Below are 16,334 nucleotides of genomic sequence, written 5' to 3'. Positions count from 1 at the left end.
ATCGCCCATCCTTACTTACATTACTGAATGACCTCCTGTTTTTTTATACCGTCATTTACAGTATAATGTTGAAATGTGGTCAGCCTGGTCCAAACGGGGGCGCCATCATGGAGGCCGGCAGGGAGAGAAGAGAGAGCCGCTGCCATTGGCTCCTGCGACGGTATAAATACGGGCAAATGGCTTTTACCGGCTCAGAACAGGCGGAGACACCGGAGGAGGCAGACACTCAGACAAGCATACAAGCAGGCAGGGAGGCTCCGTGACCGCATCGACTATTCACACACACACACACACACACACATATATATATATACACACAAACACAAGGATTGGACTCGTTTTCTTTTCTTTCATCCCGACTGAAATCAATGAAGGAGAGACGCTCGTGTCAGAAACTATCTCTGAAATCCGGCATGGATCCCAGTCAGAGTGTGAAGTGTAAGATCGTGGTGGTTGGGGACAGCCAGTGCGGGAAGACTGCGCTGCTTCACGTGTTCGCCAAGGACTGTTTCCCCGAGGTGAGACCCCCGCACACCCTACAGACTGATCACCATGATGCGCACTAACCTCGTATCACTAACACTCTGTCATATATTAACCACAATATCTGCTGCTTTTATGAAGATGGGTGTGTTGACGCTCCGCTAATGATGATTGATATGTGTTATCTTTATGATGTATAGTTGTGATGTATTGTAATGATAATAGTTCTAATAGTGTAGTAGTAGTATTATGGCACTAGTTGAGTATTTGTAGTGGTGTTAATAAGTGCAGTTAGTGCAAGTATTATTTCTCTGTTTAAAAGCTTAATTGTGACCATTTTCATCAAAAATGAAGATTTAAACACTTTATTTCAAAATAAAATACTTGTGTGCACATCCATAAGACCTCAGTGGGGAAGGTGTGTGATAGAAAAAAACAATTAAACTAGATAAACTGAATCAGAGCTCCCTTTTCTTTATATGTTCACGACGTTTAGAGCGACTACAGGTCTTCCTCAGTGTCCTCAAGTGTGCTGCTACTTCTTCTATCTAGTTGAAACACTTTATTTCCCATCAGGCTTCCTTTCCTAACGTCCCCTCTGTCCTTGTCTCCTGCAGAGCTACGTCCCCACAGTGTTTGAAAACTACACAGCCAGTTTTGAAATCGACACGCAGAGGATCGAGCTCAGCTTGTGGGACACCTCAGGTAACCATTGTCTTACATCACATGTTATGCCTGCTCCTATGTTGTATGTCCGGACATGTCTGAAATATCACCATGTGACCCCTCCCCTTCTTTCTGGACATTTAAATCTGAACTCCTCTGCTTATGCTCAGGTATTTCCCATCCATATGTCCGAGTCACGAGACGCAGAGAGACTCAGGGTTGCATTTTTTTTTGAATAATGAAATGAATCTGTGACCCATTTTAATCAATACAGCTGGGTTAATCCTTCCTCATAGCCTAATAGTCTGAGGTTGCTTTTCCTACAAGCCAAACACATTTCCCCTCAGATTAAGAGGGGCTCACACTTTAACCTACATGGAAATGGTTAGTATTAGAGTTACACAGAAATGCATTAAAGTGCTGGGTTTAATTTATGAATTCCTACCAGCTGAGTAAAGCTAGAGCCCAAACAGGAAAGGGAAACGTAATGATAGGCTGAATCAGGAGCATATTCATACATCTGGAGAACACACTTTGAAATTCTGCCTACTGCGGTTTTTCATTTTTTTTTCTTTTCTTTTCGGGAAAGTTTGCTCTTGCAACACATGTAATGGCTCTTCGGCTTTTATCGCTTGTTGTTCGGACTTTGTGTTCAGGGTCCAAACCAGCTGCTGCGTCCCCCATGCGTGCTTTAAATGTGTGTGTGTGTGTGTGCGTGTGTAAACAAACCCACTTTCCCATCCATCAATGCCCGAGCAGTGAATAGCACAGCAGTCAGGCAGGCAGGCAGGCAGGCAGGCAGGCGTGAGTGAGGCGTATGTTGAGTGTGTTGCGAGCATGTGGTGTGTGTGTGTGTGTGTGTGTGTGTGTGTGCGTGCATGTGGTGGGCGGGGACAAGCCGACAGCCAGCTGTTGCAGCTCTCTGCGGCCTGGAATTCCTGAGCGATGTTTGAGTAACTTTCCCAAATGTCGGGATCAGCATGAAACTTCTTGTTTCTCCTTTAAAAGAAGCAAAACCTCAGATGCAATTCACAAGTATTTGATTTTACACAAACTGAACCTCTGTCGAGCAGCATTTTAAAACCATTTTTCCCCTCAGAGGAAATGTAAATAAAAGCATCAGCAGAATAATCTTCATTTCCAGGCTCGGTAACACTACAAGCAAGCAAAACAAGCAGCTCAGATTTCAGATTCCTTCACGCCTACAGCATGTGTGTATTGTAAAAGTGGAAAGGCAAAGAAATGAAAGCCGGCCAGAGTGAGAATTTTGTCTTATTGGACTGTGTTGGCCGGCCGCCTGGAGCCATTTTTCTTTTTCTCTCTGCTTCATAAAACAGCAAGGCAGAGGAGGCAGGGGGGGGGGGTTGTAGTTCCTATTAGATCAGTGGATGTGAGATGGAGCCAGACCCTGCTTCAATCCTAACCCCCCACCCAACACACATACACGCCCTCATACACACACCCAGTGACTGATTGATACGGCTTTCGGCTTGACTGGTCCCTTTGTACAGACACCCATCGGCCATGGCCAATCCAATCGATCCCTTATCTACTGAGGTGTGCCGGGATGGGGTGTGTGTTTGTGTGTGTGTGAGAGAGACCCCAGCATGCACTCGGATAAAGACCAGGACGTAGAAATGAAGACAAACACAGACAGACATTCTCAACCGCCACCCCCTCACCCCCCTCTTCCTCACAAACACACACCTACACACACGGTGGTGGTCTTTGTTCTGCAATGACTGAGTGGCTTAATGAGCAGCTTGGTGTGTGTTTGAAAGGGAGGGTGATGGGAGTAATTCAGGTCATTAAGGTAAATGCCTGACAGTTGTATTGCCTTCCATTTGTCCCCCACCCAGCTTGCCTGTGCTAGCTTCACTTCCCCGGCCTCAGGGTGGGGTCTGCTGGGGCCGAGGCGCAGCCTTTGATGCTTTGCACTTCTTTCACCGGCAGAGGAAGCGGTTTACGTTGTCTGTCTGCCTGCCTGCATGCCTAAATGATCTGAAAAGGTGTTTGTTTGAGAGCCAAGCAGGAAGACAGTGGCTCAGCACCTGCCTGCCTGAGGCATCTTCTCATTTTATTGAATAGAAATGAGGAAAAATGCATCTAAAAGCCTGAAATTAGGGTATATACCCTGCAGTAATGTTGACTCTTTCCAAAAAGTCAGAAAACAGTCAATATTGCATATCTCAGTATTAAAGAGCTCAGGTTAATGCCTTTAAATTGTGTGTCCAACTGTATAAAATAGGAAAAAATCAGGAAATCCTCACTTTTGAGAAGCTGGAATCATCACCACCGTTTTATGATTTGTCTACTCTTAAACCTAAATAAATAGATTTTTTTGGGGGGGGGGGGGTACTTTACAGAGTAACATCAGCATTCGATAGTGTTTCAGGCGACATTCACCCTCCTTTTAGCTCAGTTTTCCTCTCCACTAAGTCTTGAGGTGTGACAATGTAGTACAAAACCAAAACAATAAGCTGAAAGACGCTTAAACCATAGAACTGAGGAGAATCGGGCGATAATTCTTTGTGGTTTCATCACTACAAGCGTCCAGTTTCACATTTCACATAGTCATCTGACCCATTGTTAATAATGAAATGTTGATGACAGCAGCTTTAAAATTCTGTTTAATCTTCTGTCAATCAACTTATCGTTTCAGTGCTAATCTCATAGAGGATCGGTTTAAACAGATTTTGCACCTTTGCACTGGTGAAATATTCAGAATGTGCTTATGCTAGAGCGGACGACAGGAAACGGCTTAGTGTTTCTCTTTCTTCATGAATCATTCTGAGGTTCCAACTCTCTTAGGCAATTTCCCAAAGCTAGGACAAATAAAGACTTAAATAAAATGTTATCAGACAAACTCAGGAACTCTCCCAAAGAGACGCACGTTAGACCCAACGGATCTCATTTGATAAGATTTATCCCGGGGAACCTTGTGGGAAAATTCTTGTTTTTTGTTCAGTGCTGATTTGAACAGCAGCCGACTTTGCACATTAAAAGATGACCCACTTTGAATAACAGGATGAAACTCAGATAAAGGAGTTTCAAAGGAAGATACTTGACAGAGTTTGGTTAGAGCGGGCCAGATTCTGTTTCTAGAGCATGTTCTATGTGCTGCCTGCCCTGTAATGCTGGGCAGCGTAGCTGTGGGACTGTTTCATGCTCCTCTGCTGCTCACACTCACACTGTGCCCCCTCCATTCCTCTGTCGGCAGCCATTGTTGCATTGGATCACATTTCTGGGCTCAGCGAATTGGAGCCGCATGTCTGGCATTCCTCAGACTAAAGGTTTCTACTTCCTCCTCTACAAAGACCCCTATTGTACCAGCAGGCCCAGATCCTTAGCAGAGTGAAAGAGAAGTGGCGTGGTTCACTAAAGCCTTACCTAGTTTCCAAGGGGAAACTGAATCAGAGTGGAATTTGCCGACTGTTGAGAGAACCTTGAGTGATATAGTGTATGAGCTAAAGGACAGCGCAAGCCTAGGAAAGATTAGTAGACTTCCTGTCTGCTTATGTCATGGAAGGATTTTCTGTGTAATGTTACACCTAACAGTAAAATACATGTAGCCGTTCCAGTCCCCTGTTGGGAAACACATGACTGCGTGACATGACTCTCACTCGTTAAAATGTGCTTCCTGTTTGGATGCACATCTTCAAATTCTTCAGTGTTTTTGTATTAGTTATCATGTGACTAATGGAGATGTAGCTCTTTTGCACTTTGCTGTTAATGTGGCCTTATTTGTCATTAGCAACATTTGTTTAGCTGGATCTTGATGATGTTTTAGGTGCATTTACATCTGGATGTTAGGAAAGATAAATGTTTGTCTTGTTGGATACTTATCCACTGAGGAGTTTCACAAAATTAACTGGATCGTAAGTGAGGCAGTTGTGGGCAAAGCAACAGAAAACACCAGAGCTGCATGTTGAATCTCAATACTTTTTGATTAGTACTGAGTTATCAAAAACTGTCAAGTATCAAATGTTGGCCTTGAATGCTTAATCTGATGTTATTTACATATACTTTGGTCTGATTTAAAACACAACATTGATCATTTTAGATTTAGAGTATCTTGCAATAACACATGACTGCTGGTGTGCTAACATTGAACATTGATGTATTGACAAGTTTGGCATATTATCATAAATGATAAAAAGGTTCTAGTAACTCTAATTACTCTAGGTGTTGATAAGTATTTATTTATAGGTTCTGAAACTCTTTATACTCTTCATATCATAACATATTACATCATAAAATATTGTATATTGTAACATATCTTGTTGTAACATATTATATTGTATAGAGCTGCATAAATTAGTCGATTAATCGTTAAGTTGATCAACAGAAAATTAGTCTGCAACTATTCTGATCATCATATAATCGTTTCAGTAATTTTTTAAGCAAAACTGTCAAACATTTGCTGGTTCCAGCTTCTCAAAGTAGGATTTTTTTAGTTTTCTTTGTCTTCTTTGACAGTGAAGTGAATGTCTTTGGGTTTTGGATTGTTGGTTGGACGAAACAAGACAATTGAAGACATTACATTGGGCTGTGGGAAATTATAATGAGCATTTTTTCACTATTTTCTGGCATTTTATAGACAACTGCATTGTTTGATCCAGAAAATATGAATCTGATGAATTGATTGAACATCCTATGGTAACATACAGTATTTACCCTGTAGAAATTTTACAATTCATTGTATTGTAACATAAAATTTGACAATGTAATGTATCGTAACATAGTGCATCATATCATGCTGGGTTTTTTTATTGTCCTGCAATTTTAGCACCTTTTCAAATCATGCATGCCAGGATGGTTATAGCAACAGATACCTTAGCAACCAGAGCAGCTACAGCTGATGTCGGCTCATGTTGCTTCAGTCCATATTGCTCTTTGTCTTCTGCTCTCCGTGTTGAATGTATCTGGCTGGTGAGAGGTTATATATTTCAGCTCGATGGCGTATGATGGCTGGGTGTGTCTGTCACCGTTTGTTATTTCCACAGGTGTTCGTGAAGGCTTAATGCCGCTCCACACACATTCACACAGTTATGCTCAACTATGTTAGCTATGCAGTAAATCAGCAGGCCTGCAGACCTGTTGCCATACCTCCAGTCTGTCAGGCGAGGGCTGGCTTACCTCAGGACTGCGTGTGTTTGTGTGAGATAAAGCAAATCTCCCTGTCAGTAAGCCGGTGTTCTGTGAAGAATCCCTACAGAAAAAGGGATGTCTTGAACATTATGGTACATTTCAGAGCTATATTCCTGACAGGCTACATCAGGAAATGTGAGATCGTAGTTTATGTGGAAGTCTGGGAACATCTGGGAATTTGAAAAATGAGTCACATCATATGAAGAGAGCAGAATGTATTTTCCGAGTCGTTTCATGTGTATGTCTTCCATTAAATGTTGCTTTTCATTCCAGCTGTTGTGGCAACCGGCCCAAAAAAGCACATTAACTAACCAGGAAGGAAGGACATTTTAACATCTTGGAAGAGCTTCCACTTAGTCACGGAAAATCATTTTGGTTTTTCATCAGGACCACAGTGGAAGTTTGGTATTGTTTTGCATTGAGCTGCATCCTCTCGCTGCGCACAACGGTATTCGTTCGCCGTTGAGCACGACGCAGGGGAGAATGCCTATAAGAGGAGGCTGGAGATTGTGTGTCAGTGTGTATTTAAAGGACGGAGAGGGAGGACAGGGTGTGTGTCTTCCTTCCAGATTTAGAGATCCTGTGGGAGAACAATGACAGGAGCTAATTAGATGACAGTCACCAGGTCTTTGTGTGTGTGTGTGTATACGTGTGTGTATGTGTGTAAGCTTTGGGATTTCCTCTTATCTCTCCGGTTGGCAGGAAGATGACCTCAAAGCAGAGTTTACCCTTAGATACAGGCCTAATGCAGTTACGACTGCTATAAACGCCAGACAAGAAAGACAATGTTCCCAAATAAAAGTCTCCTGAAAACCATTAAGAGCACCGTGCACACACTTCAACATGCCACATGCAAAGACTGCTCCTCTCTGGACGTTACTGCCAGCGCTGTTCATCTTCCTGTTTATGTTGTGCGGCTTGAAATGGTTTGGAAAGATGTACTTAGAGGATTTGCAGCTATAAATACTTTAATCTCCAGGTAAATTCACAGGAATATGTGCAGACACTCATATCGGAAACAAGACCACACACACACGCTGCACCCCGGCAACTCCATATATGTGTGTGTGCTTCCTCTCATTGGGTTGGTAAAAACAATCAATTCATTGTAAAATGTCAACCGACTCCACTGCTCACCCTTTCAGTCGCAGGGTTTTATTTTTCCAGTGATTGGTTCCAGGGACCGAGGGCTGGAAAAAAAAAAAAAAAAAAAGAAGCCTTCAAACAATGCAATGCGGTCGTGATTGATTGTGAGACAGCCATGAAAAATGAGGAATAAATTCCTGCAGGTGATCCCACATTCCTCCTCCCCTTTGACTTCCCGAGCCTTGTCTGACAGCCGCTCAGAGTCAGGCCTTTTGTTTAGGTGGTGTCACCTATCAGACGGCTTCAGTCCTCATGGAGGGAGTGAAAAAAACGGAAAGTGGCTGGGAAATAACAAGCTTGTGCATTCCCATCTGAAACACATTATGTTTGGATCAAGATATCAAAATAATTTATTCTGTGTAGTTCCTGGCGTGATACGTAACCGTGTCGGCGTCCACACTTGACTGACGCTAAGTTTTTGAAATACTAATGGGCATTAGGTAAATTAGCTGCCTCCGCTATCAACATGAAATGGAAAAGTGATACTGTGGAATTCAGGGTTTGAGCAAGAGTACGTCATGCTAACAGCAGCTCCCTCAAAACATGAACTGTACCATCACTACAAAGTCCTTGAGCCCAATTGTCCAACATAAAATCAAGGGCAGGATGTATGTTGTTAGCCGGCTTTGTTCAGCATTTATTAAACACACAATGAACTTATTGGCTGTTAGCTTGTAAACGTACATTCCAAACTTGTGTCTGTACACTCAGCTAAATATGTTTTATTAGAGAGAAATACCATTTTGTGCTGTTTTGATATTTAAAACGTCTTTCTGCGGTTCAAAAAGACTAGCATTAGCTCATTTTTCAGCCTTGTATGTTGTAGCTAGATAGCAGTCGAGTAGCGACCGAAAGCTAACGTTAGCGAATAGTAAAGAAAAGTGGCACTGCCTTATATACTTTTAAGCACATAACATCAATATTTTAGTCAACATTACTAGGATCTCATTACAATAATGTTAGCTAACGCAATGTTAGCTAAGCAGCTGAAGCTGTCAGCAGGGTTTATTTGGATGATATCACATATTTCCAGCTGTAATTGTCAGACATGACTTACCAGCAGTTGTCATTACCATAGATAGACAACCACTGAATATAATTTCAGTTTTAAATACAAGGATTATAATAATGACACTAGATTTTTGTTTGCAGGAGTTGCAGTGAGTTTTTTGTACACACACACACCAGCTAGTGTCGTGCTTTATTGTGCAAAGCCCAGGCCTGCAGAGGAAGCGTGGATTGTTTAAACGGTGTCGTCTCCCACCCAGACTGTTTAGATTAGGAACATAAGATCTTTGAGTGTGTGTGTGTGTGTGTGTGTGTGTGTGTGTGACAGTGCATTCCTGGCTGTTCTCCGCTGCAGTGTTTGGAAAGGACCTCCCAGGGGAACCTTTGGTTACCAAAAACAACATTCTCCAGATTCTTGGCAGCTGGTTGTGTGTGGTCAGCTCATGCTTGTCATGTGATCTTGACTCACCTTGACATTACACCAACCTCTCTCCCTCCCCTCCCCTCCCTTCCTCTCCGGAGATGTTTCAGTCTGGCAAAGAGAAGGGGTGTCTCCTTCACACATGGTTTCAATTTTTGAGGTGGGCGTCACTTCCTTGCTCTGAAGTTCTGTTTCTTCGAAGAGGATTTCTTCAACAAGTGATCTTGTCGTTGTCAGCACATTTTTTTCTACTGATGCTGCATTATTTGTTTTTCTTGCTTGGTTGCTATAGATTATGGCTGAGCTGCTCTGCATGTCATATGAGAAAAACTGTCCGAAATGCTTCAGAGTTTAAACTAATGATTTGGTTTTGCATTCAAGAAACCATGTTTGAGGTTTTTTCATAGACTTGGTTGCTGCCCTTCACTTCAATACAGGCATTTCCTCTTCAGAGAGGCCAGAATTCAGGATATCAGAAGAAATTTAAGCCTCCCAGTAAAAAAGAACACCTTCTTCCAAGCAGATTATAAATAGGAAAACCTGTATTAATCCAGATTTGTGACACAAGTTGTTCAATTTTCTGTTCCAAGGCACTGATTGAGAGGATTTCCTGGTGTCCCTGGAGCTGGATCCCAGTTTAGATTATCCCAAAATAGCATTCAACAGCAAATTGAATCTGGAAAATTTCTTGGCCTCAGTTGGCTACCTGTTCTTCGCATGTGTGTGTGGGAACAAATGAAGCTGCTTGCATGACTCTTAGGAGGGGGGTTGAAGTGATTTCTGCAGGCAGGTCATTAATTTATAAGGATGAACTGAAAAAAGGGTCACGACGAGAAGTTCTGTTGTACAAATTTGGATGCGTGTAGATTTGTATTCATGTTCTTGCACAACAGCTTCAAAGACCAGTGAAACTAAATCTGAACGTTGTGTGTGTGTGTGAATGCTGATTCAGTTTCTTGTTTTCCTTTGTTTCAGGGTCTCCGTACTATGACAACGTGAGGCCTCTCTCCTACCCAGACTCCGACGCCGTCCTCATCTGTTTCGACATCAGTCGCCCTGAAACACTCGACAGTGTGCTGAAAAAGGTTTGTTGCTCTCTGTTGTTTGTTGCTCTCATTAGTGTGTAGCCTTTAAACTCTGTTAAAGTCTGCTTTAAAGTCTCTTCACTTTAATTTTGTTTGATGCACTGAGAGAAGACTATGTTGCACTTAACTAGATCAAAAGTTTAAGTCTACAGTCAGGAGATTTTTTGAAGCCTCTGCCACATCAGATCTTGTGATGAGAAGTTGCAAAGCTGTAGCATGACTGGAAGGTCGCTAGGTTAAATCCTCGGAGTAGCTGGAAGAAGGAAGTAACACTTGCCACTACTGAGGTGTTGTTTAGCCACAACTTACTCACATGGAGCTGCTGGTGGTTAACATCTGATGACTGTGGTCGTACTGGCTGACCCCCAAATGTCAGAATATGTATTATGTTATGTGATATGACACATGACAAGCAGCATCAGTCATCTGACTGGTGGATGGCATTGATGGTACTCAGAAACAGATTTCTAAAAATGTAAAACCATTGTTTTCTTATAATAAAATGCACCTGGCATGTGCTCTTCTTTTTCAAGGCCTTTCCTGTGTTCATTGTGTTCTTTTAGCTGTCCATAAAAGTTACAATATGGCCAAGTTTTTGGCACAAGGCGCAGAAGCATCAATGTCACATGTGCCCCAGATTAGATTAGTCTTCCCAGATCAAACGTTTGGACATGATATGAAACAAATCCATGGAAAACCTACAAGGATTCAATGTCCATAAATTGTTTTTAAAAAAGGAGACCAAATCTGAAGGCAACCCAAGGACAGTCGGGTCAAAATTGGGGCTGTGGTTGAAAACAGTAGCAGCAGTTTTTGTACTGCGCTGATGAACCCAACTCAGATCCCAGCTGGGATTTTGGATGAACTCCTGGAAAAAACTGTCATTATAAATCCTTTAGTAATACCTTTCCAATCCCCTTCAACGTTCTCTAATTGAGATGCAATACACTTCCCCCGTTCCTGGAAACATTTCCTGTACTCATCTTTTGTCAAATCCGATAACTACACCCAACTCCTGTGCTATGGCTTCCAGGATTTTTGTGGGTTGGCTGATGCGGGCTGCTATGGTGTCTGTAGCAACACCTCTCTTTGTGATCACCCCCATCTCTTCCTTTGGCGGCCAAATTGGAGGTCTACAGCTCTTGTATGGTTTATAGGGGAGAGCTGATTGTGTTTCTTTGCTGTCTGAAAATGCCAAACATGGTCTTTTCTGTTGTTTTTATCTAGGAATATGTACTGTTACCATACATCCAGTTGAGTTACTGTTCACTGGTGTTAGCTAGCAAACCATCATATCTTGTACATCTGTTTGCTCTAATTTGGAGTAATTAGAAATATGTTAACCAGTTGCTCTAGTTAACTGGGCCATCTGCTCACAAGCTATGATATGAGTGTTGTTAAATAGAAATGTTTGTTTCCTAAATGCTGTATCAGCCAAAGGTCATGTTTCAGACAATGAGCGTCTAGATTTGAATTAGCATTGACCTAGGCTTTTAGTCAAATGGTGTTTGTGCAGACAGAAAGTGGTAGACACACTGTACAAAACAACTTCCTCTTTGGATGTCGATGAACTTGATCCCCTGACCAGCCAGCGAGCCAGGCAGCCAGCCCTGAGGCACATTAGCCTCAGATTTAAGTCCCAAGAGAAATACCATCGATCACAGAGCGTGTATTGTTGTCAGGGAGGAAACATGGGGATTATTTGTAGTTCCCTTCCAGGGTTTAAAACGTGAGGGGATCCAGGAAGTGGCAGCTTTAACCTTTGTACTTGAAGGGCGGGTGATGGGGGGGTGTAACTTGTGGGATTTCATGTCAGATCGTTCTAGTCAACATGCATCTTTTAACACATATTTGAACACTTTATCACAGATTGAATCATCATTTTCAAACACAAGGTTTTGTCAGGTTTATATTCATTTGTAGTCCGTTGGGAAAATGGAGCAATCTATTGATATTGAAAGCAGCAGCGTTTCTTGGCATTGGTGGGGGATCGTTTCCCATTTTCTTACTGCTTTTGACTGTAATAAGAGGAAACATCTCTGAATGATGCATGATTGAGAGCTTTTCTTTTTTTCCACAGTGGAAAGGGGAGATCCAGGAGTTTTGTCCCAACACTAAGATGCTGTTGGTTGGCTGTAAGTCAGACCTACGCACCGACCTGAGCACACTAGTGGAGCTTTCCAACCACCGGCAGACACCCGTGTCTTATGACCAGGTATGCTGATTAAAAGTGCTTTAAATGATCCATTTTGAAACACCAGATATTTGAACGAAACATGCAGGAAAGCAAACTGCTCATTGTGCTCAAGTTTAAGCCATGTTTAATTGATCCCTTCCTTTCGTCATTGTTGATGCGAGCACTTTAAAAAAAAACCTCTTTCTAACTTGACCTTCAAGCCCTTTCTTCTGGTGGTGACCATATTTGACCTCTTCCCCCTCTCAGGGTTCCAGCATGGCCAAGCAGATCTCGGCACCTTACATCGAGTGCTCGGCCCAGCAGTCGGAGAACAGCGTCAGGGACATTTTCCATGTGGCCACACTGGCCTGCATCAACAAAAACAACAAAAATGTCAAGCGCAGTAAGGCCACCCGCACCAACAAGAGGATTTCACACATGCCCGGTAGGCCCGACCTGGCGGCTGTGGCCTCGGACCTCCGGAAGGACAAAGCCAAAAGTTGCTCGGTCATGTGACTGATCAGACCGAAGGGGATTAGACTGAGGAGAATAAGGACAGAGCACAGTGCAAGCAGGAAGTTATGGGGCAATGCTCTTTCCTGCATGCGAAAGACCCCTTATTTGTCTGGAAAGGGGCTTTATAAGCTTCAATTCATGTACATGTTAGTGGAATACTCTGCACCAATGAAAACTCAATGCGTCGTAGCGTCCCCATCCATATGGCCCCCGCCCCACCAGATGAGGAAGCTATCTGTCAGCGGGCTACCTGCTCGGGGAAGTGACCTGCTTCCTCTGGGAGGAAGAAGCGGATGCAGTCGAGGCTTTCCACACCTACAGGAAATGAGCAGGAGGAGTGATGTCATTAGACACTCGTTTGTAGCGGAAGAACATGTGATCTTTTGAATGATAGCCAAAGGCAGCAATGGGGGGTTTGCTGCCTGGTGGGAAAAAAGAGGAGCTGCTGTTGTTTGTGCTGGATCAAAGACTTTTTGCTCAGAGGGCTTATACAACAACTCATCACTGTGGTTTGGAAGTGTTTAACTCTCACCCCTGCTACTGTAACTGTAAGTCTGTGTGCAGAGCAGTTTAAAAGAGGAATTTCTTAGTCCTGCACAATGGAAACCTGACGCTGTGTGTCCCCTCTCTCTGATTTGTTGTCGGTATAATGTGAAGTCATTGGTGTGTAACTGTGTCATCGTTTTAATTTAGCTTCATCCTAAAATTACACATCTGCACCAGTCAGATGGCCACTCCGTGCTCATTTATTTCACCTCAACAGCTATAGATACATAATGACTCTCTGAAGACAGATTATGGTAACTATTCTTCACACTCACAGGTTTATAAATGCCTCTGTAAGATACTGGGGAGCCATAAGCAAAAAGACTCAAAACTGAAGTCAGCTTCCAGGATTTGTTCCTTCAGTCCATGTGATAAACAAATGTTATTTGGTCTTTCAGTCTAAATCTGCCTTAGAAGTCACCAATTTGTAATTATTGTTTTGGTGAGAACAGAACTAACTTTAAAAAATCCATAATGGACCCTTGATGGTCCAAGAAGCTTTAGTTGACCAACACTAAACAAGTGAAAAAGTGATTTATTGTGTAAAATGAGGATGCCCTAACAGGCTGACATTCATTTTGAGCTATGAATCACTTTTCCACTGCACTTTAGAGAGGGAGTGGAAATGAAAGCACCAATTAAAGCTTGTTTATTAGTCTCTGAAAACATCACAGCTTTCAGCTTTGCATTTCCCTGAAGTGTTCAGACTCTGCTGTTGAGGAAACTCCTCATTACTCAAACTTTGATAATTTTATTTTTCCTACATGGTTTGAAATGTTATTAGGTAATTTCAGTGTTTGAGTTTTATGACCCTTAGTTAGCTCCATTTAAAATATGTCATTAAACAACTAATGGGTCTGTTGACGCTTCGCTTAGTCTGGCCCCCTTACTGTCAAGCTTTCCATTTTAGCATGGCACGTATGCAGTGTACAGTGATGACATTTGAAGATTTAACACTGAAATCCTGATCATTTTTTGAAACAATGGGGTCTTTGACTTTGACAAGTAGACAAAAGCAGCTTCTTATCTTTAGTTGGTAACCATTGGGGTCTATTCTGCGGGCTGCAATGACACCTGTAGCTAGCAGATTTAGCTAGCTGATTAATGCTACTTAGCTCCATGAGTTTGTTGAAAACTACACAAAGGTTGGATTTACACTTAATTGGTAGTATTTTTATAGAACTTGTTTCACTTTTATTTGAAAAAAGGCTTTTAAGGATGAGGACTAACTGATGAGTTTAGCAAAGTCATCTTGGGTAAACTTCCCCAAATCCAATACAGAGCGCTAATATCCTTACTTCTAATATAGTGGTTAGTAATCCCGGATCTCAAGCATTGGATGTGTCAGTCTTGAACGGGGCTTTTTCTAATGTAATCTGGAACCCCACATAATAATGTAGTTGGCTAATGATGTTAGCTACACATGCTAATGTTTGCGGCTTAGAGCAGAAAAACACACAGTTTAATCCAGTTTTGCTCTTGTATTTTTTGTTTTGGAAAAGTAAAAAAAAAGACACCATCCTCCAAACTTTTTAAATGTGAAGTAAAAGCACCATATACACCTCTTCAATATGTTGAAAAATCCAAAGCTTGACAGGCCTGCCGTGCCTACTTAGTTTCTATGCTATGATTGCTGTTTGGGGGAAGGGTTTAACGTACGGTCAATTTGAAAATTGGACTTTTCTAAAGTCTTGAGAAACAGTGTTTTTGAATTTGTGCTTTTCCGTTAACAAAAGTGCAATTAAGAAACTGTTTAAATATCAAAATTATTGATGCACTTTTAATGAACCTTTACAAACGTCCCAGTTAGCTTGTTCAAATGCCAATGCTGTCACATTTGACAGAACGGTGGCCATACTCTTCATTTTCTTATCTGTTGTCTCCTCCCCGTGTACATTTTCTTGAATGTTGTCACCTTCAAATGTCTTTGCCAATGTTGTTCCCACAATATTTATTGAATTATATATTTTCCCTTTAGAATAAATGCAAATGTAATTAAAGAGAAGTGTGTTTTCTGTTTATTGGGAGAAAATATTATGTAAAATGGTACACTGAGAGGAGAGTTTTGGGGGGTGTTTTTGGAGTTCCACTTTCCCAGTTCACATGGTCTAATGACTTTAGCAGATCATCAGAGGAAGTGCACCTGTCTTTCGTTTGAGCTTTTGTGCTCTTAAGGCTACATTTACACTTGTTTGACACAAAAATCTTCATGTGACTGAAAGCTTCAGAAAAGCTAGTGAGTGGACCTTATGTTAAGATTGTTTTGATAATGTCAAACTACTTTTTCCTAGGTCAATAAGGAACCTTCACACTCAACATTTTCACATTTACACTGGACAGTGTTTGTCTCACATATGACAGAACCAGATATATATGTAAAATTGTGTAAACAGGGACAAAATACATTGAATGTGGTATTTTCATATCATTTTAGACCATACTAATATGTGAAAATAAGGCAGACAGTAATCCGATCGTTGGCACAGATCAGATATTTCTGACCATTGCGTCACTGGGTTCTCGCCAGGTTTCACACCTCCCTCTGAGCCGAGGCAACAGCAATCATTTCTGCACAATTTCAGGCTTAAATCAAGGATATTCTCTTTCTTTTTCATCTTTAATATAGAAACCAATCTTGAATTATTATTTCTCCTACATTTATTTCCATTGGAGATGGTAATCTGACTGTGTGGCTATGCTTGTGGTTATGGTTCCATGGTTACATACTCTGCCCGCCTCTCATTCTGACGCTCATGTACACATAAAGGTTGTTTCAATCACAAACTGAAGAGTTTCTGTGTAAACATAGGAGTCTGATATAGATCAGTTTGAAAAACAGATTGCAGTCAACTAAAATCAGATATGGACATCAGCACCTGTGGTGTAAACAACCTAATTCCAGGCACATTTGTGTGTTTATGTAAAGAGCTTTGCAATCATAGCAAAATATCACAGGCGTCTGCTTTCAGTGAGTAAAATTGGACATGAAATACCTGATGAAGGAGTGCTGAATACTTCTGTGAAGCCACTTTCCGAGATCAACTGGATGTGTTTCACAGAATATATTTAAGTTTTTATACAGCAGTTGAGACTAAAAAGACAAAATTTAATCTATACTAACTTAGAGGTTACTAGA

General features: G+C 41.7%; 1 protein-coding gene across 1 annotated transcript; it reads left to right on the top strand.

Annotated features, from left to right (window-relative positions):
- The first annotated feature begins 194 nt into the window (after positions 1-194).
- Positions 195-14,753, top strand: rnd3a (Rho family GTPase 3a). Its single transcript, XM_067582770.1, has 5 exons — positions 195-518; positions 1,101-1,188; positions 9,851-9,960; positions 12,041-12,175; positions 12,404-14,753. Exons 1-5 carry the CDS (start codon positions 369-371, stop codon positions 12,650-12,652), a joined length of 732 nt encoding a protein of 243 aa, XP_067438871.1. The 5' UTR covers positions 195-368; the 3' UTR covers positions 12,653-14,753.
- Positions 14,754-16,334: the final 1,581 nt, after the last annotated feature.

Source organism: Thunnus thynnus, chromosome 24 (assembly GCF_963924715.1).
Source record: "Thunnus thynnus chromosome 24, fThuThy2.1, whole genome shotgun sequence".
Lineage (NCBI taxonomy): Eukaryota > Metazoa > Chordata > Actinopteri > Scombriformes > Scombridae > Thunnus > Thunnus thynnus.
The sequence above is the reverse complement of the archived record's forward strand: the minus strand, read 5'-3'. Positions and strand labels throughout refer to the sequence as shown.